At 42.4% G+C, this 22,357-nt stretch overlaps 1 protein-coding gene across 1 annotated transcript in view; it reads right to left on the reverse strand.

The window, feature by feature from the left end:
* IQSEC1 (IQ motif and Sec7 domain ArfGEF 1) overlaps positions 1-22,357 on the reverse strand; it is a 315,606-nt gene that overhangs the window by 18,605 nt on the left and 274,644 nt on the right. The window contains 7 exon segments of the mRNA XM_050328296.1: positions 92-217; positions 1,430-1,459; positions 3,123-3,262; positions 5,339-5,476; positions 5,479-5,504; positions 6,387-6,509; positions 9,516-9,677. Coding sequence (XP_050184253.1) covers positions 92-217; positions 1,430-1,459; positions 3,123-3,262; positions 5,339-5,476; positions 5,479-5,504; positions 6,387-6,509; positions 9,516-9,677 — 745 coding nt within the window.

The following is a 22,357-nucleotide window of genomic DNA, read 5'->3' on the forward strand; positions in this document are numbered from 1 at the left end:
AGATATTTATTTTTAGGAACGCTCCTGTACTTAAATGGAGTTGGGATTTCTGAATACCTCACTCCAAATCTGCCTGACAGGAAATACATACCACAAGAAGATCATTAAATAAAAATATTTCTCGCTGGTGCAATCCAAGCTTCTGAGGTTTATTGGGATCTGGGACTTCAAAGAGCCTACAGTAGCAAACAAGCCTCCGGTGGGGTAGGGAGAGCACCTGGGATAATACAAAAGTCCACGGTTAATAAAACAACATTTAGCCAAGAAGGAGCATCTTTCATACACAGAATCTTTTTTAATATGCTTCAAATATTTTTACCTCTAAGCCCATCAATTTTCCCACCAAAGGACCAACAACAGGAACATAAAGATTTCTATGCATGGCATCCAAACTTCATCGAACTCCTATCAGATACTCTCTATCAGCTTTTATTCCTGTATATGGATGCCAATGGAAGTTCTATGGGAGAGAGCTTCACTTTGTGAAATGATAAAATCTTAATAATCTTAATACCTTGAGTTTGAGTGGCAGCTCAGAGCAAAGGGTTTTACTTCCACATTTTAAATTTTTGCATTTTTACACATCTTTATTGGAAGAAAGGATGCAAAGCAACTGCAGCTTTTGGGAGCTGAACACACTGATGTTGTAGCTACTTTTTGTCAGCCACTGAGTTAATTCAATTTGGTCACTCCCCAGTACCAAGGAAATGGTGACATCAGGACAAAGTAAATGCACTTTCAGTCTGTTTGATTTTCTCATGCCAGTAAGGAAATCAAGACTGATTCTCCATCTCCTTATTGGAAATATTCTGCTGAGGTATCTCCAAAGCTGTTGTTCTCAACCTAGTGAGCCTTTATTTCCTTCCAGTGCACGTGATGAGATCTCACCAGCACTACCAAAAGAAATCCATAAAATGGTGCATTATAAGAACAGTTTTAGGTTCATTACTGAATATGCCTGCTGTAACTTTAATCTGGAATCAATGTTTTCTACCTTCAGAAGCAAACCTTAAAATCAACTGGCAGTATCTTCCCCGAGTATCATTCAATTCTCAAAGGGACCAGAAAGAACAAACACACCAGGGCCCAGGTGCAAAGGTGAGGTGTGACTGTGATTTTAACTTATTGGTTTATTCTTCACTGGCTGTGTAATTTTTACTGTGATAACAGCATTTGAAATGAGTAAAAAGTGTATTAAAAAAGGTCGAGGAAAGTCTTGGTAATAAATTAAGCAGTCTCTGGGAAACATATTTTTAAGAAATCTCTGTACTTTATAGAGTTATTATTACAACACCAGAAAAATTTGGCTTGAAAGAACACCACTGATTTCAAATTTTAAAATGTAACAGAACGCTTTATTGTTAGTTTAAGAAAATGCTGCCAGTTGCAGTGACTGTAAATCTTGAAGGAGTATGAGAGAAATACCTACACAACCAAGTCCATGGTGCAGAGATCCAATCTACAGTAGAAAGACACATACAAGTTGATTAAACTTCAGAGAAACACAGAACTGTATCATAGCAATAAACACGGCACGGTCTGACTATGACTAAACACCTATAAAGTAAAAACAAACATAGCTATCAATAAAGACTCTTGCCTGTCTCCCAAATTTTCTTGCACACAGTTAAAAAGTCTCCCAACAGGAGAATCCTTCAACACAGGACTCCAGCAAGGGCATTGTTTTCTTAATCCCATTTAATTGACAAGGTGGGGATCAGTTTTAGGATTTGAATTGCCTGAATAAAACAGGAACCACGGGAAAAAAACATCTCCCCAAAAAGTCTATATATAAACCCAAATCCCCAAGCAGTTACAGAATGGAAGTTTCATATGAAACCATAATACTGACTTCAGAATATTTATTTCCCTTCTTCTCAAAATCAGTTAAGTTTTTACTAGGGAAATTTTGCTTTCTTTTCTCTGCTTCTTCAGAGATCTCCTCAGTATGTCCTTCACTGGGATACAGACCTAAATGAGGGTATTTTTGGTGGTCCTTCATTCCCTTCCCCCCTCCCCTGTGCTGAGGTTCATCTGAGAAGAGCTTACAATTCAAAGCTCTTTAAAAGCAACAGAGAGACTCTGGAGATCCACCTTCTTTTTCCTAATAACAAATCCCCCAACCCATCAGACCCTGCTGCGGTGAAGTTGCCCAGAGTTGATAAAAAATAAATGTAGGACTTCAAAAACAGGTAGGTCTGGGTTTTTTGTGTTTGGGTTGGTTTTTTTTGTTTTGTTTGGTTTTTTTTGGTTTTTTTTGCTTTGTTCTGGGCTTCCTCTGTGATTGTTGACATGGGATTTGAATTCAGGAGGGCTGAGCATCCACTGGCCCTCTCCACATTAGATACTGGTAGAATAGTGGTAAAATACTGGTTTTAATATCTCTGTGTTCACTCAGCTCCTAAATTGAAGGTAAAATTCTGTGGCCTTCCTTTTCTCTCCCTTTTTCCAACAGATGCTTTGAAGATTTATTTATGCAGTAAAGTATTTCAGGATTTTTCCCACAGCAAAGAAAGAGGAATCTCTGGATGCTCAAACCCAGCATGGGACCTGATTTCCAGATACGTTCTGAGTGAAATGATTCCATCTCCCCTTACCAATCCCAGGTCATGGGAGCTGTGGAGCTGAGAAAGATGCTGGTGTGAATGGAAGTTCTCTGTTACTCTTTTAAATTACAGAGCCATAAATGACAGTGTAAATTTTGAGATATGATTCTCTACAGCATCACATGAACAAAACACTTCAATTCTCTTGCAATAAACAAGAGAACTGCCTAAAATGCAGATATTTCAGACTTGTAAAGCTTCACATAAAGAATTTAAGACTCCTTACGTCATCACCCATGAATACCAGACTGCAACAAGAAAATCCATGTGCATTGTGAACACCCCAGAATTTAAGTCAACCTTAGAGCAAATCATTATTTGGACAGTTTGCCATTTATAAACCAATTTATCTCCTAAGCAACCCCTTCCTGTCCTGTTCTATGCTGTGCCCTGCCCTCCGTGCCCTTGGTTTTAGGATTTGAACTGCCACATGCCTGAAGCAGAAAAGAACCAGGAGAGCCTTTATATAAACCTAAATCCCCAAACAAACTGGACTTCCAGGCACGAGGAACTCACCGGTTTCTTCCCCACGATGAGCTTTTCCACCTTCTGCACCTGGGACACGTGATCCTCGTTGGTTTTCAGCTCCCGCTTGCGGATGCGCTCGTAAATGCCGATGAGCATCTCCCGGGGGATGTCCTCCCCATCGTCCACACCTGCAGAAGCCAACAGTCCTGTTAGCAGCCTGGCTCTCAGGGCTCTCACAGACACTGTTCTCACCAAGCAGAGGGTAAAACCACGAGCACTTGGGTTTTTCCCTGCTCACAGAGATGCCACTGTTGCCTGAGTGCTCATCAGTGTTTTACAGCTCGTCAGCCCACACCTCCTGCGTGCCCTTGTCCTCCCTCACCAAGGCAGGAGAAGTGATGCTGCTCATTATTTTAACACTGACTTTTGTCCAAAAGCACTGGGACATTGATGGAAATTACATAGGTTTGAATTTTTGTTTTAAAACTTGAGGCTCAAGTTAAGCCATTAAAAGGTTACTGTCGTATGTTTTTTTTTCTTTCAAGTTTCCTCTGTTTGGTATCAAAGCTCCAATGAATTAAATAACTCTTTAGTCACTAAAACCTCCATATGACCCCCTCCTAGGAATATGCACCCCTGGGAGGAAGCAGAAGAACTGTTCCATTTTGCCTCTGTCTCAGTATCGCTCAGCGCTGTTCAGAACATCATTTCCTACGCGAGAACCTCATGAACAACCAGTAAAATTAATTTAACCAATATTTCGTGCAAGACTTCAAAAAAGAACTAATTTACTCTGGAAGAACAAATCAAGCAAATAGCCTAGATAATGTTTAGCACTGTGTGCTGATCACTGCACGTCATCCCGAAAAACACAGCCCTCAGTGCTCAATCCTGAATTTTTAACAGCCGTGGAAGGAGTCCAATTTCACTAAGTGACTTAAAGCTGCATTTCCTGGGGACAGGGAGATGCATGTCTAGTTTGTGAACAGGTTTTAAAGCAATAAACTCTTCTCTCCCATTCAGACTATTTTGCCACCCAGTGGAACAGCTGCTCACATAAAAAATGCTGTGATAAAACACAGTTTCTTTGCAGAAAGAAGGAAGCAAAACCGCCTCTTGTTTTGTTCCCCAGCACCAGGCCTCCCACAGACCACCTCTGTGGTGCAGTGATCTGAAGTTACAGGCAAGGTAACCTGTTACAAAAATGCCTGCAAGAATAAAAAATTGCTGGAGATCAGAGAGAAGGTACTGCATAAAATACAACTGTTGTAACTGCAGGACTGTGCCAAGAGATGAATATCAGGTCTTTTGGAATATTTGTGGACTTTATGATAAAATCTCAGCACTAACTTCAACCTTGCTAAGCTAAAACATGTGCTGAGCACAGTCTGTTCGCTGCTGCCTTGTATAAATCTCGGGGAATAAAAGCACCAAACGGGACTTGCATTCTCAAGAGCTGAAATCCCAGAACACCACAAGTATTTTGGTTTTCCTGGTACTGAAATGGAAGTGCCACATGAACACAAACTGCCCTGAACCTGAGATGTGCCCATATATAGATATATATCTTTATATATTAAGCACCTTGGTTCTATTTTTCTGCCATCTGGTCCACTTTCAGCTCTACTCAGCTACTCCTTCCTGTTAGAAGGAGTTGAGCTGATACCTCACAAAAAATTCTTTCACCACAAAGAACCAGGATAGAAAGATCTGAGATACAGATGTGAAAAAATACCTGTATTTTTCTGGCAATCTAATTGCAAGCTTAGGTGGACCCTAACCTGGCACATAATGTCTTGATCAGAAAATACACCACTGAAGAAATCAAAATGAAATTTCTGGGCTATTTACACCTTTCAGGAAGGTCTTGGAGTGGGTTTTTAACTTTTACTCAGCGAGAACTTAAATCTCTGATTAATTTCCAGAAGTTCTCATCAGGGCATAGTGATTTCTGATCCTCAATACTCATATATATACATATAAATATACATTTACATACACACACACACACACACATATATGTATGTGGGAATAAAAAGACCTGACAATACATCCACTCTTAAAAGGACACAATACTACATAATTAATTCTGTTTTCATTATTGCAGAAATAATTAAAGCCTGTAAAAATGGCAGCAGTCTCAAGTCAGGACAAATGAACATTAAGTGCCCTGTATTTTGTCTTTTCCCAGACGATCCTGGTGTTCCTCCAATGACAGTTACAGGGAAAAGCTTTTCAGACCTTCCTTGCCAGAGTTTTCTCACCCCTCAGGTTCTTGACAAAGTCCTCCAGCTTCATTTTTCGCTCTGGTTTCACATTTGGGCTGTACATGTCTGTGTTGAGCAGGATGATGGCGAAGGCCAGGATGAAGATGGTGTCGGGATTCCGGAATTGTCTCACCACCCCGGGTTGCAGATACAGTATCTCTGGCTGGAAAAAAGCACAGAGGGGAATCTGTCAGAGCCAGGAATTGCTTCTCCAATTCCACCAAATAAACCAACTGCTGCATTCCAGAGGCTGAGTGAGCTATAACTGGTGTTCCATAGATATATTTAGCTTTCCAGTCACGTATTTCCATGAGCCAATCCTCGAATGTGGAAGGCTTTTGTTCTCTACTACCACTGTCATTTCACCTCTTAGTACAGATTCTGAGCTACAGTAACTTCAGGATTTCATTTTTCGCAGTGATTAATGCCCTGACACCAGGTAAGAACACAGCATTGATTCTGGCTTACTGCCACAGGGTGATTTCCATCTTATCCTGCCCTGGATAAAGTACACCTGTGTTAAGCACTGACAAATTAATGCTCTGTTTTCCACTGTTGTTGAAGTGCTTAATGAAAAGCTGGGAGCATATGTGCTCTAAAATGTAAATGGGCTCATAATTCCACTCATATCAACTACTATATCCAAATATATTGTTAGAGACACTCAAAAATCCTTGGATATTTTTTCAACTGGTGTCAGTAAGAATTTTTAATTGAGAAACCTTGTTATGTTAATAGAAATGCTACCAGTGAAGAGCCCCAGCAAAGGAAAAGTCCTATTTCATACTTAGCAAGAGCCCCACAAACCACAACAGTCAGTGCCATGGTCTGGTAACCACAGTGGGAGTGGCTCAAGGGTTGGACTCGATGATCTCAGAGGACCTTTCCAGCCCGGCTGATTCTGTGATTTATTTGAAACTGTTGGTAGCTCAAAGAGGACCCTGCAAATAAGCAGGGAAATAACTTGGATCTGCTCAACCTCCCCAGCTGTCCAGCTGGACCGCCAGGCAGCAGCAGTTTCTGGTGGCTGATTGCAGTCTCTCACCTGAAGGCTTCAATGAGCCGTTCCACCTTCTGGGCTTCTCCCTGGACACGGATATGAGCCTGAAATTTCCTGAGTGCCTCATCCAGTTCCATGGCTGAGAAGTCCATCTCATCCACCACACAGCTAGGAGAGAAACAGATCCCATGGTGTCTCTTCATTTCTAACAGCACAGTACCAAGGGTCAGACTTCAAACCAAAACACCTTTTGAGTTTCCACCTGACAGAGACTCATGGAATTGTCCTTTAAACCTTCAGCAGCAGTGGCAGTAACTGCAGGTAACTGTGAAGGAAGGCTGCAAACAGGGGATCAATGAACATGTGTAAGCAGACCCTTATTCTTTTTTTAACAGCAGAGCTGCTGGAATGACAAATGTCTGACCGATTTAAGGGATGTACCTCTGCCAACAATAATTATTAGCTTTGTGCTTCCAGGCCAATCAACCATCACAATGCCTACAACAATAATAAATAGTTTATATCATATCACAAACAGCCTGCAGCAGGCACAGTAATCTGCACCAAATGGCTCTGTGTCTGGGAACATTCTTACATACAGAGAAAAAAAATAACCCTGTTTGGATACTCTCTTATTATTACTGTAATTCTCATCTCCCCATCATTTGCCATGTCTTTCAGTTAACACTTATGGAGAAATAATTACTTTCTTGCTCAGAAAATACAGTGTTGACCAAAAATAAGAAAAAAGGAACCATTTTAATATAATCAACAATGTCAATTATGTCATTCTAATACTTTGTTTAAAATCTGCTTTAAAATCAGAAGCTTATAAATTTCCTTTCTTTAAACTTATCTTTTAGTTTTTACATAACCAGACATGAACTACTGTAATGCAGAAACCACAGAAAGCACAATCCACTTTTAAAAGCTTTTTCTTAAATGTACAGGTTTACAATAACAAATGAGAGTAGATCATACTTTTCTTCCAGTAAAACTGCAGCTAACATAAATTAATAACCAAACAATTTATTCCCCTTGCCTGGAATATTTTCCCTGTTATGCAGAAGCACTTTAGTCCTTCCAATCCACACCTAAACCCCCTTATCAGTTCTGCAGTAATGTCCTCAGTCTTCCCACCTTTTCCAAGTTCTGGAACACCAAAACTCTTTACACCTTTGAAGGTGTAAACACATGTGCAGCCCAGCTGGAGTCAAAATGAACTATAATTAATGCAATTAAGGACCTCCAGAAACATGCTGGCCAACAACAGAACGGGAGGGGTCTCAAAAGGTTTGATATGAACTATGGAGACAGCAGATAAATCACCATGGCCACTGTTCTTCACCACCACCAGGCAGCAGCTACAGCAGGCCCCGAATTCAGCTCTTGGTCAAAAATCTAGCCTGTTCTCATGGATATTTTCTAAGCTCAAGATATCAAACAGCTAAAACACCTGAATTTACAGGTCTGGGAAACTTGAACACAAACCAAAGCAAGTAATCTGAAAATAAATTGTGTAACAGCAAAAGGATCGTGTTTTAAACTCTCTTTTCTATGTACCCACCTGGAGCTATATCCGTTTGACAAAATCTACCTCCAATCTGTAAATATGATTTTTAGGATGAAATGCTATTTCATTGTCACTTTTTAAGAGAAAATACCCTCCTCCCATTTGCAGGCAAGCTTCAGGGCACTATCCAGAGAACCCCAAAGCCTGGCTGAAACAGCTCAGTTAAGAACACATTCATTTCGATAAATGATTGCTGGGGGGACGTAGGCAGGTGAGTCTGACCTTGTTCTTAACAATTCACTTCCTCCCAGATAAAGACACACCTCTGCTTAGGTCTGTCTCAGGTGCTGAGGGCAAGTGATTGGTTCAGCATCACAAAATGCTCCATGGAATCAGAGTGGTTTGGCGTGGAAGGGACCTTAAAGGTCAGCTAAGATTAGAATCCACCTCGCCCTGAAGCTGTTTTTCCCTTTAAAAAAAAAAAAAAAATTAAAAATACACACTTGCTGGAGAGTCTTCCCCCTAGTCTGACTCATAATTGCAAAATGCAGATGATCCCTGTGAGTGGCCAACGGTGACTCATGCTGAATGAACAGGGACTGCATCCAGGCAAGCCACATTCCATGACTCTGCAGTGTCAGCCTGGCTCCAGGCTGTGCTTTGGAGGTGCTTCCCTTGCTTTCTGCTGGGGGTTGGACTGTAAGAAGGCAGCTTTTAATAAAGCACAGGAAAGAGAGAAAAGACCTCTAGAAAAAGTCTCTGCATCTGTAGCCCAAGGCAGATTTCACTACAGCTTTCATTATATTGTTAAATAAAACAGCTATTTAAAAAAATGGTGGTGAGAAGTTTCTCTAGCCTTCCTTAATGGGGCAAATATTGTGGTTTTTGCTTTAATTCTCAGCAGTTTTGTTAGGCATCTAGCTAAAATGTTATACAATATCCTGGAAAAAAATGAACTAAGATGTATTCATGTTTACAGGTCAGTATGTCAGACACAAAAAAAAAGCCCCAAAGAAAACATGTTTTAAATTAACACCCTCTTAAAATAAAGCAACTTTGGTCTACTCTCTATATAAGGTTTAGATATTTATGACCAAGCTGCTAAAAGTCTGATTTTCTGCTTTTGCATTTCTTTTGGTTTTTAAGACCAGTTTTTGTTTATCTAATCTTTTGGAAAATAACAGTTTGTATAGATCTTGTCAGCACGTGCCTGCCCAGGCACAAATCCCCCCTTATCTCACATCTGAGCCATTTGGCTCTAATAATGATTTTCAAGTTCTGTTACTGATTAAGCCTTATGTGGCCTACAATATTGTTGTGTTTCATTCAGTAAATTATCTGGGGAAGGAAAAAAAACCCACACCCTTTGAAATAACACACTCTAAGGCCTATGAAATTAAAAACATAAATTTAGAGTAAAATGCACGTGGCTGCAGAGAACATAAATCCCTGTAAGTATCTTGCTGGATCAATAACAGAACCAGCAGCTTACCTGGGAAGCAAAGAAATGATGCAAAGATGCTCGTGTGCACCTTTTCTTACCCTCTGGAGCGTGGCTTCCCCTCCTCCCAGAGGGAAGCACAGGACACCCAGAGACTGGTGAAGCACCGAGGTGACTGCTGAGCAGGAGAACACCCCCTCCTCCCCCCCAGGACACTCACTCCAGCACATCCCGGTTGAACTGCTTCTGCCGATTGCCCAGGAACTCGCCGATCATCTGCCTGCTCAGCCCCTTCCTCTGCAGCAGAAAGTGCGCGACGCCCACGGGGGTGTCCGGCACGAATCCTCGCTCGATGAGGTACTGGACTCCTTTCTCAGGTTTTCTGAGGAGAAAAGGGAATGCAAAACTATTAATTTTCTTCCATTTCTGCCATTCTGGCAATCGCTTTCAACCAACGCAACACCATTGCTGGGACGGTTTGGGGATGGATGAACGCAGCCATCCCGCTGAACACACTGCTCACTGCTCATAGCTGAAAGCATCAGTAGCTTTGAAACATCTCTGCATGTTATTACACATGTCCCTGCTCCATAACCCTTGCAAAGAGAAGCTTTGTGCTCAGGCAGCTTCACTTGCCAAAGACGAGCCCAACACCAGCCACTCAAGGCTCCTGCTGCTGGGAGAGAGGGACCTTCCACAAACTGAGCTGAAAAGCTGCTGCTGAAAAACAAGGAACAAAGAACAGCCCTGACCTCCCCCCCCACTGCTGTCAAAAGTTAAACTTACTGAACAAAACAAGTGGTGTAGCTTGCAAGCTGAGAGGACAAAAAATGAAAGGGAAAACTAAAGGCAGTCGAGCAAAAAGAAGCAATTAAAAATGGTGCAGCTCCCATGTAATTTAGATTTTTTTCTTCCTCGTCCTTTAACACACCCATTGCCCCAGATCTCCCTCCCTCAGACAAGCACCTTCTTAGTTGCTGCAGTATTTTACATCTCTTTATACATCTCCAGATTTAGCTGTAACCATTTTCCCACCTCAAAACAAAGCCAGTTGAAGCTACTCATTGTAACTTGTTAAGAAGTGTTTCTGGGGAGGAGGGGTGGGATGGAGCTGCTTTCTGGCAATAAAACATACAGGTTATAAAGGCAAATGCTGCTCAGATTTTAAAGTGGTGCAAAATTGCCCTCCCAGCACAGACTGCGCTGTCACCCAGCAGTGCCACACAACAACCACCCATCACTCATTTTAGAGATACTAGAGAGGAATCTTTAAAGAATCAGTAATTCCATCAGCAGCCTTATTTTCTAAAGAATTATAATATAATGTCCACCTGTCTGACCCGAAAGATGCTTCCTCTAAGGCAAGTAAAATCAATTTCTCAGGACAAGGTGACCGTACTATTTTTAGACAAGGTTGATCACACGACCATAACCCTTCCCCAGGGCTTTTAATTGCAAACAGCATTACTAAATACATCAGCAGACAGTTCTCCTACTCTTTTACACTGCATTATTATACACTTAAGACCCTACTAAGAATTAGACAGATGAGAGAAATATATATAACTTAATCAAAAGGGACCTCTCAAATCTCAGTTTCTTGCCTCAGCTTTGTGCCTCTTTTCATCTGAAATAAGATTACACACACAGTCATCTTCTGAAATTAATCTCCTCCGTACTAAAGAAGTACCTTTTTTTTGGTAAGCAATGCAATTGCTACGCTCATATGCTTTTGAGTTGTATTTCAGAATTGTTAAGCTTAATTTAAATTCCCAGCATCCAACAAAACCAGGAGTTTTCTCCATGCCCCTTGTTAGTGAGCTGCATTTGTCCATAACGTCCAAAGTGATATGAACCCAGGAGAGTTCCTCTCCAACAAACTGTCAAAACACCACAAAGAGCACTCAAGAAACACACCTTGATCCAAAGATCACCTTCACGTGACATATAAACAATGCTGGATCATTACTTACTGTACTAAAAACCAACTTGGATTCCTCCCAACCTGCATAAGCCTGAACGTTTAAAATCACAAAGGTGACACATCATTTGGGTTTTTTTTATTTAGTTTTATTGCTGCTGTAAGCTCCTTCCCACCCCACCCCAGGTGTGACATTATCTTATTCAGGAGGGAAAGTATTTAACAGAACACGATGACTCTGCCAGAGGGCTCTGAATTGCTGTGCAAAAAAACCCCTCAGGTAGCAACAAGGGTTTGGGGAGGGCAGGTTTAAAAAGACACCACAAGCAAACAGGGATTCTCCTGCTGGCAAACCCAGCTGTTCAACACTGGACAAACTTTCTTTTTTCACCAGGCCCTCATTTTTTCCTGAAGTGTATGACTGGATGAAGGGAGTGGGACATGAAAGGGTCATGGATTTAACGTGGGATAGGACACCTGGCATAAGTTTACCCTCATTTCTGTCTGCTCAGAATTGAGCACAGACCGTTTTGTACTTACAACTGAGTCTTTTGTGATTAGGAAAATTCCCAGTGATGCTTCTTAATTACACCTCCCAATAACAGGGAAGATGAGAAGTCTATAAATAGCAATCGAGGAAGCAGCATAAGCAGAGCAGTTATTTCCAGATTTGAATACATTAACTAATATCAAAAGCAACCCTCTAAAGCCACCACCTTCCACAGCTGAGGAGATATTTAGATATATTTAGAAAATTTTTGATATTTACATGATTGCTTCCAAAATAAAGTTTGAAACTGTCTGCTGTCTCAAAAAACCAAAAAAAACCAAAAAACAAAAAACAAAAAAACCCCAACAAACCACCAAAAAACCCACAACAAAACAACCAACATTGAAAGGAATCTATTAAGGAAGAAAAAAAAAATCAACTAACACAAAAAGATGTGCAAAACCACATTTACACGGAATTCTCAGGTGCTGCTTGAAGGGTTAAGGACCTTGCCAGAAACTGAGTAACAACAAGACCTTTAGGGTGGTTTAAAGTGACTTTGAGGGGAAAAACACTGATGGAGGAAATGATGCAAACTTCAAAACAACAGATCAAACGAGTATATTTTAATAAGCTTGCTTCTCAGAGAGTAGTGGTCTCCTCCAGTGAAAACCTGGTCTTTGTGTGTTTCTGGAAGCAGGCTGTGTCCTGGATTCTGCAGCAATTCTTGGACACCAGCATCTTCAAGAGAAAGCATGTTCAAGGATTGAAGAGAACAAAAGCACACACCAAAACCAGTTAAAAAACAAAGAGCAAACACCCCGAACCTCCCTAAAAAAACACTCCCTCAAAAGCCAAGACAACTGTAAACTCCTGCATATCCCTGCTGTTTCCTCTAGTCAGTATTATGCCTTTCCCTGCCAGCTGTAAAACCAGAAGGGAATTTCTTTATTTAGATGGGAATTATTTATTTACTCAGTCAGTTCTACCTGCAGTACTGAAAGTGTAAATTCAGTGGAAGTTCATGTAATTTGCTGCCATCTGCGTAGATCTCACTGCAGGGGGGGTTTGTTGGGGGTTTGCAGCTTGGAAGCTGAGATGGAGTTGTTTTTTGTTTCCTTTCAACATCTGTGCGGGTTGAATCCCAAAAAGTGACAAAGAGCTCTGTATATGTAGGAGTTTTGTTAATCTAAGTGATGTATGAGGCTCTCCTAAGAATGAGCTCTCCTTTGGGGTATGGGGTAGAAGGGAAAAGAACAACAATAAACAAGGTAATATCAAAGTTGGTACATTCCTGATAGAAGTGTTCCTTATCCAAGTGAGGAATATATAAAGGAGACAAAAATAAAGGATGTTTTTCCTTAGACAGATGACCCTCCTCGTGTACAAGCAGTACGTTAGAAAAACACTGCATTTCTAATCTTCCACTGCCATGAGCAAATCAGTAAGGAGAGCAGTGATCCAGACATCTCAGTGCCATTACTTGTCTCAATTAACTTCCACCTGGTCAGAGGAAACACTGACAGAAAAGTTTTAAGATACATGATTATTACAAACACTTACACCATGTGGGACTATCCCTACCTGCAAAGACAATCCCCATTTAGCTGCTGCAGAAAATTTGGATTGCCAGCAATAAAAAACCAGACTAAAACTCCATGAGTTACTCAACATGCACTGCCAAAATAACATCATTCCAGTCCCTGGTTTGACACCTGCTTTGCTTGAATTCTGTTTTCAGAAGTGCTCAAGAACCTGCCTGAGTTTGAGAAAGCAGAAAGTCGGTCAGAAACCCCTCCTGCTTTAAAGAGGGGAAGGATAATCTGCTGACTGACTGCCCAAAGCTTTCAGGAACTGTGCTCACACAGCCCAAGAGGCAGTGCAGGGTCAGGGGCAAACACACTGATTGCTCTGGGGCCACAAAAAGAAACACAGTTTAGAAACACAGCACCTTATGCTGCTGTTGGACATGAAGCACCACCAGTCTGCAAAGGAAATAAGGCTTTGCATCACCTAGATACTCAAAAGGTTTTCTTTAAAATGACAGGGAATACCACAGTGCAGTTATTTTGAAAAGTGCATTTGGTAGAGGAAAAGCTTTTAGTTGGATTCTGGATGGTAAGAGAGATCAGCACAGGCTTAGCATGTACTGTTACCTACAGGACTTGGAGCCAGTCTTACTGCCAGACCAACACTAACCCTGAGTGCTGCAGCTGGGGGAGCACTTCAGGGGCAGTGCCAGCACTGACATCAGCCCCTTCCCGCATTCCTATGGCTGGTTTGGGACTTCCTCACAAGCTGTTCTAGGAGAAAAAAGGGGTTTTGTTGGTTTGTGTTGGGATTTTTTTTTTTTTGTTTGGGGGGGGGGGTGTTTGGTTTGGTGGTTTGATTCGGTTTTGGTTTGGTTTTTGATATTATTTTTAATCCAGCCAAGCTCCCCCACAGCTGCACCATCAGTTGTACCATCCAAGCCACAGTGTGGATAAAGTGCCCATGTCCACAGCACCAAGAGAAGACAATAAATAACAAGCACTACCTCAAAAAGAAACCTTCCACAAACCACAGTCCAAAGGTGGATAAAACCTTCTCTATACCCCACTTGTTAAATGTGTAAAGCTTACAAACACCCAAACCACAGGACATCTTTGTATTTCCTTTTAGAGCTCAGACAATAATAGAGCTGTGAAATGGAAGCATCCATGAACAAACAAGCACAGAAAGCAGCTGGCCCAGGTCTAGATTTCCAATACCCAGCAATGCCAAAAGTATCATTTCAAGTAAACTAGGAATTTATTAACAGTGTAAATAACCAAAAACACACTGTTCTCCCAGCTGCCTGAGACAGGGGGGATAAAGCCAGCCTGGCTGAAAATGAGAAGCTTGGTGAAACTTCTGGAAATTCAGTATTTCAGTAGGCACATGTCTGCTTTTTGGTTCCTTGCCTATGTTCAGACACACACACACAAGACACTGGAAGGACCATAAGCTGAGAGAATCTAAAAACCAAGCAAACCAGAAGTACAAACATTTTTTAGAAGCTGTTAACACTGCAAACAGAAACAGCTGCCAAAGAAATCTTTTCATTTCAGGGGTGGAGAATTTAAAGCAGCTATGATGCCAGCCTTCTGATTAAAAAAAAAAAAAAAAAAAAATCTCCCTTGCCTTTGATACCAGAGACCTCATTCTGAAAATATTTACAGTTGTCACAAAACTAAGCATTACCTGACCATTAAAACCCAGGGAGGGCTTTCTTAAAGCAAGAATCTAAGACTTTTCTTAGAATCATTAAAGCAGTTAAATATTTTTAAACAACCGAGTTGGTAAGAACAAGCTAGTTGAACATTTTCCTTAGTCTGGCAGACTGCTGAATTTTGTTTCTATGTGGCTGTTACTTCTTCCTTCACTTTTGCTGAATAGCCTGTTGCTGCTGCAGTGAAGCCAACAGAATCCCTATGGTTATTTTAAACCTTCTGGCTAAGAATTAAAAAAAAAAAAAATCCTTAAAATACTACCAAAATTAGTGGCAAAACAACTTGTCAGAGTTCACTCAACTGCACAGCAAAGGCAAAAGGGACTGAAAGGAAGAAAATGAGAAGAACTGAGGGGGAAGCCTGAGCTGTGTCTTTCTCAGTTGCACAACCGTTTAATGTAGAGAAAAAAACCAAACGAGGTGTGAACTGCATCTTCTGGTAATTACAAGAAAAAGTCCCTGGCTCAGGAAAATAAGCCCAGGAACTGCACATTTCTCCCAGTTCCTCTGCATCTGCTGGAAACAGGGAGATGGTTATTCCCACGGTTTGGGCAGGAGCCCTCCAGTTTGCCCAGCAGGGGGGATGATTTCTCCTCACATTATGACGTGCTGATTTTCCAGGGTTCAGTCAAGACCAACCCAAATATCCACCACCACAGACTCGAAGGTTGCAGCTTCCTTTAAACCACACCAAATCACCTGGAGTAACCTCTGTTCAGGGAAAGTCAGTTTTCACTCGTGGCACCAACAAAAGAATTCACCAGGAAGTGATCTCAGTGCCCAGTTCTCTTTGGGGGGGGGAGCAGAATAAAGAGAGGAAACTGTGGATTTTTATTTTCATAAAACTGGGTAACTGGCCTAAACGGTCCCACCAATCCTTTCTGCCTCACCACCCAGTTTCTCTATGCCAGCATGAAGCGCTAGGAAATTACACATTAAACATTGCCACTGCCTCTGAGTGTTTGGGCTGCTCTGAAAACTACAGCCTGAATCAGAGCTGGTTGTAAAAGGGTAACAAGTGCATAAAAGGCACCTAAAGGGTCAAAGCAGAAAGTCTGGATTATTCTGCTAAAGGAAGGAAAGTAGAGTTTAAAGCTATTTCAGAAAAGGGTTCTTTCTGTGCAAGAAGCAACATCCTTGAGGAACAAAAGCACAGTGAAGAGGATTAGGAGGCACACCCCAAGCAGTTGCAGTGCAGTAGCTGGACATGTCCTTGCTGGTAAAAACAATCCTGAGTCATCATGCTATAGCACAATTCCCAGCTCCTTGTTATTCCCTCTCTTGGCAGTGGACAACCTGTTTTTTTTTTTTTTTTCTTTTTTCCCCCCATTCCCTCGTTCCTCACAAGAAAAAGGAAATATTTTAGTTAAGTAAATGGCCCAAAATGCTCCATGTGGAGTTTCTCATCTCCAACCCCGTTGCATCTCGGCATTTCTCAAACAGTAGGGAAAGGAGTTTGTAGCTGCCAGCAGAGCAAAACACACTCCACTTTGGGACAAACATATGGAAAACCTGCCATTTCTCCGAGCACTGTTTGCCAGGGCTCATGTTTATGCAACTGTTGGCAGGAATGAGGCACTAAGATGACTACGTCCTTTAAATTGAGGAACCCTCCCTGTCTTTATGTCTTGTGCTGTCCCTGCCCTAAATTCTCCTTCCACACCCTCACCAGTTCCACATAACAGAAGCACTTCAGCTTCAATTTTCTGCACCTCTGCTGACTGCAAATGGGAGACACTGCCAGCCACACTCCCTTTGAAAGGGACACCTTTGAGATGGGCAACACAAAAATACCGTTTAAAGATCTCCAGAGTTTCCATTTACAGATCCAGCAATCCCCATTTCAGTAGATAGATGTGAACTGTTACACAAGAAGAGGGAGCTGCCGTGCCCTTCTCCTTAACTCTGGTGTGACTCTTGGGGATCATCCTGTGCAGGGCCAGGAGCTGGACTGGATGATCCTCCTGGGCCTCTTCCAACTGAACCTATCCTGTAACTCTTCCAAGGGTTCCTACACAGCCTTCCCAACTCCCTCTCAGACTGTCCCCTGTATCCCTGCAAAGGCAGCTGCTCACATTTCTCACCCTCCAAATCTGATCACTTGAGATTTTGAGAGTGGGGTGGGGGTTGGAAGGCATTAAAATTCTGGCCCCTGGAGTCACATCAGCCGCCTGTCTTGGGAGCTGCTGCTGCTGCAGCCAAATCCCTCCACTCACGGCGTCATTCCCTAATCACCCTCATTCCCTAATCACCCTCATTCCCTAATCACCGCTGCATCCTGAGCACTGTGCGAGCACAGCAGCTCCCATCCCATCCCTGGCAGTGTCTGGGCACAGCAGCTCCCATCCCACCCCATCCCTGGCAGCAGGACAGAGCCGTGTGCCCGGAATGTTGAAGGGCAGGCGGAGCTGGTAGCAGGGATGAGGTAATGGCTCTTTCAGGGATCCAGGGACATTCACACTCACACACACACAGAGCCACTGCCGGTCCTGCTGCAGCCTTTCCAAAGCTACATTTGCCTTCAACAGTTGGTAGAGTTTATACCTTCCTTTGAATGGCAATTTTTATTGCCATTTATTGCCATTTATTGCCATTCAAAGGAAGGTATAAACTCTACCAACTGTTGAATCCTTGTGGCACTTGAAACAGTATTATATAAATACTATATATACACTATTGGCTGAATCCACAGTTCTAAATTTCAGCTGGTTTTTCATGGGCAGGGCATAATTTATGCTAATTAAGGTTCTTGTTTTGGAAAAAAAAAAAGGAGGAAAAATGGGTCCTCAGGGAGAAAAGATAAAACACAAACAGAACAAAGCAAAACACACAGAGCCTTTTTTTTTTTTTGTTTTGTTTTGGGTGTTCTCACTTAGGGCTAAATGTTTTTAGAAATAATGAGAGTCATACTAAGAACATTCTTCTCTTCTTACGAACTCCTCGGCATGTTAGAGGACAAGTTACATGGAGTGCTTTGATTTTAATTTTTGTTGGAACTGTCTGTGGCTGAATAATCTGCAGGCCAGATGTTGCAATGACAATAAAGTCCCTCTCAGCACACACATGAGGATGGCAAATGGCCCTGTTGTGAAATCCTGATCAGGCCCTCTTCTCTCCCCTTTCCTCTTTCTACTGAATATTTCAAAAAATCATGGAAGACACACAATTTGCAAAGAGATTAGAGATCAGCTGACAAAATAAAAAAATCAGTTCAAAGGTAAAGAGAAGCAACCCAGTTTTGATTTACACCTTCTCCCTCCTACTCAGTCTGCACTTACAAAGTCTAAAATCATTAGAAATCTTTCCAATAAGCTTTCATCTTAGAATTCTTAGGGGATCAGTAAAAAAGAACATGTTTGCAGACCAGATTTTAGAATGCTCAATGGGTGCCATGAGACCTGACTGTGAACAATTCAGAGAGCATGTTCAGCATCTGAAGTGAAATTCATTAGGCAGGTGATTGGTATAAACTGACAATGTTGGATCAGGTCGCTTCTGACAATAGTTGAAATACTGACTACTCACAAAACTCCTTTTTTAAAACAAAATTAATAACAATTGGCAAGTTTTAAGGATTTCTAATAGAGAAAAAATTGGAGTACTTTCAATCTCTACCAACATGTAAATGATGGAAACCTTACACCTCTGTTGAACTACTAAAGCTGCTTTCATGGAAAATGAAAAATATGCCTTCTCACCAATGTTATTATTGTGTGGTTCAGATTTCCAACATGAATTTCTCTAGAAACTGTAATTTCCAATTTTGTGTTGGTGTAATCCCACCAGCACTCAGCAAATTTCTCTCATATCTGCTAAATAAAATAAGTAACTTCTTAAACTAACATTCCAAGGAATCTAGAAATGTTAAAAAAAAGCCTGCTCCTGGAATTAGTATCCAATTCATATCAAGAGTGGTTTTAAAATTTTGAATAAAATCTTCCCCATTGTGCAATAAACGAAGCCAGTGGGGCTTTCAGGGCAAAAGATGACCCATCACTGCATATTTCAAACAGATCCCAGTGCCTTTTTATCTCTGTCAGTAAATCCTTGGAGAGAACTTTGGAATAGCAGGAACCTTGATAATGGCCTGTTATAAAGGAAGCTCCAGCAAACCCTTCAGAACAGGATGTTGTAATGCACTGAGGACGCTGGGGAACAGTTCTCCATCTCTCACTACCCTTTCCAGAAAGCAAAAGAGGACAAAAAAAAGGGTGGTATGGGGTAAAAGGCACCTGGGAAAAATCACTGTGAAGTTCTTGCTGGCCCAGCCTCTGTTCTAGCACTGGGAAGTGGTGGCATGTCCAGGATGTAGATGGGACATCAGGATGTACAAAGAGAGCCCTCCCCAGAGCTCTGCCCCAGCACCAAGCTCAGAGCAGTGTGGTGGAGACGCTCCACAAGCTGCACTTCACTCTCCTCACCAGCAGTGCCAGAAACTGGCACCAGCACCAGCACGACTGGCAAGAAATGCCACAGGAACACTGCCAGATGGCAGAGCAATTTGGTGCCTTTCCAGTAGCTGATATCCCAAAGGAGATCCCAGATGTGACTCTCGGCTCGGCGAGTTCCAAAACGGGACCGAGCAACGCAAACTTCATCTCCCATCTCTTATAACACGAGGCACAGGCACACCAAACTTTCAAGAGCACTCAAACGCCGTCCAAGTTGTGCTGAAAATAGTTCATTGATAACACAGCAAGTGCTTGTGCCCCCAGCCCAGAGTGCTGCAGGTTCAGCCCCTGTCCCAGCTGGGTGTGGCACCGCAGGAACTGAAGGCACTGCTGTCCCCAAACAAACACACCTGGCAGCCACAAGCACCTGGGGAGCAGCCAGAGTTGCTGCCACCCTCCCCGTGGCACAAGAGGAGGCTTTGAGGCGATGTATTTCTCCCCACACACACGCACAGCTACGCACAGAATTCCAGCCTGCTCCTGCTGACTGCACAGCTGAGCCAAGGGCAGGACGTGCCTCCCCAGACTGCTGAGGTTGAACCATTCAGTCCCGGTTAATCTGTCAGAACCATCAGTGCAGCAGCAGCAGAATGGAACCTGAAAATCCTACCAGATTGGGGTGCAATAACTGGTAAACCTGGTATTTCCAGCCTGCAGTCAAAACAAACAGCAGAATGAAATCACGGCCCTTTAAAATTTTTTTTCTTGTTGTTTTTCGTTTTAAAGCAGCAGTCAAAAGGCCTCTTGAAGCCTTGTTTATAAGCAAACCACTCTCAAAGGCTGGATTTGCATTGGCAGGGTTTGGAGCCTGCAAAATAAACCTTTCTAGGTAGTGTTTTCCTTCTGCCTATAAGGGAGGAATGGTTTCTAGCGTGAATTCTCCCAGACTACATCCCTTTCCAGCTACAGTGAGGAAAATGCCTAATTCAACACAGCTGTCCTGCCTGAGCCTCCCTGGGAGCTGCTGCTCTCTGGGCACGCACCTGCAAGCCTCCCTTTGGGAAGGCAATGAATGGGAACACACACTGACAGCCCATTGACAGGGTGAAATCACCACTGCCATTCACCGCCGGGCCAGCGCACAGGAGCTGCTCCTCAGCTGCCGTTTCTTTGGCAGAGATCACTCCACTGGGGGAATACTTCATGTTCTGGGATACTGGCTATTACAAAACATCTTTTTAAAAGTACACTTCTTTACTCAACACTTTACAGCTCCAAATGGACTGCCAAGTTACAGTCTGAAACAAATTCTACCATCCAGTGATTGATAATCACAGAATCACAGAACGGTTTGGGTTGGAGGGAACCCCAAAGATCATCCAGTTCCAACCCCCCTGCCATGGGCAGGGACACCTCCCACTAGAACTTCAAAAACTCCTAGAAAAATGATTTTCAACCCCCTAGAGTTTTTCCTCCAGTGTCCTGTGCTCTCCATTCTCCAGGGACCTCTGTGCTACTAATGCTTTGCATATATTAGTGGTTAAGCTAACTGGACCACCAGCTGTGCTCAGCTTTTACTCCACCCACAGCTGCCTATTCTGACAAAGGGCCTCTGGTAAGAAAACTGCACTTTGGCTCCTGAATATTGTTACTGTATTAGGAAAACCAGGAAAAACATAAAAATCATAAATTGAAATTTCGACTGTGACAATCATAGCGACTTTCCATGCCTGTAAAAACTTCATTCTTTTGGCACTCCTAGTGAACAAAGCAGAAGTATTTACTACAATTCATGCAAGGTTTTGAGTTCTTTGCATTTCAGCCAAGCTTCATGTACCACAAAGAAATTACAGGATTATTTGTTAATTAAGGTTTGGGTTCTTAATTTGCAAGGAAGATTTCAAAGTTGCAGTGAAATGAACACGAAATTCTTGTAAAAGACATCTCTAATACTTCCTCTGGTAGATGCAGATATTTGGAAAAGCACTTGCCTTCTTGTACTAGGAGAGTTCAAAGCCACTTCTGTCAGCATAATGCTCAGGAGGTTAATTGAAACTAAAGCCCCTGTACAGCACAGATCTAAAAAGAATCAGGATTTTTCATCTTTAAGAAATCATCCCTTGCAAATCCCGGCAAGTGCCTGAACACGATGTCTGCCCTTCACTCACCTCACAAGGTGCAATGTGCAATCCCACCTGCTACACTCTGAAGAGACTTTCGAAAGTTATTCCCAGCTCCCTTTTCAAAGAGTTTACAGACTCAGCACCATCACTCCCTGTGGTGGTTCAATACCTGACACTGCACATTATCGAAAATGTCACCATCTGCAGACCTGAAGAGCCACAATCAAACCCCCGATCCATGGGCTGCTGGGGGCCTGTCTGAGCCATCAACAGATCAGAGGGACGCAGCAAAGGTAATGGCAATCTTCACTTCCCTGTCAGTACTGGAGATCGATGCAGTGGGGAATGAGACAATCACACACAGAGGTGCTGTCTGAGCAGTCCTGCCTTGCAGCACTCACTGCTAAGAACTGCACACCACCTTACAACCAGCCAGCATATAAAATAGCTTTGTCCCTGTTCAAGTCCATGCAGCAAGATCACTTAGATGTGTTTCAAATAACAGTCTCTATTCTGCTCTACTCCTGTGTTTATTTTTCCCTTTCAGCCTCCTACTGATGTGTCACTGGAAGCATCTGACAACTTACAAAGCTCTCATTCATCGCTGCCTGAGCACTTTTTCCATTCACCTTTTTCCTCACATTGACTCAAAAGGCTCTGTCATGAAGCCTGCAGCTCACTGATCACTGACTGCTTCAGGCTTAATTGCTGTGCACAAAACCCAGCAAACACCAAGTCTTTTAAATGTCAGCCAAGAGCAGCACCACCTTCCTCCTCCTCCGCTCTGCCAACGATGTCATTGTTTTCAAAGCTTCCAAAAAAAGCAAACTGGTGTGTCTTCCTACCCAGGCAACTTCATGAGCAGAGATCCTATGTATGACCTGTGT

The sequence above is a fragment of the Myiozetetes cayanensis genome, unplaced genomic scaffold, assembly GCF_022539395.1.
Source record: "Myiozetetes cayanensis isolate MyiCay16 unplaced genomic scaffold, myiCay2020 scf39, whole genome shotgun sequence".
NCBI lineage: Eukaryota > Metazoa > Chordata > Aves > Passeriformes > Tyrannidae > Myiozetetes > Myiozetetes cayanensis.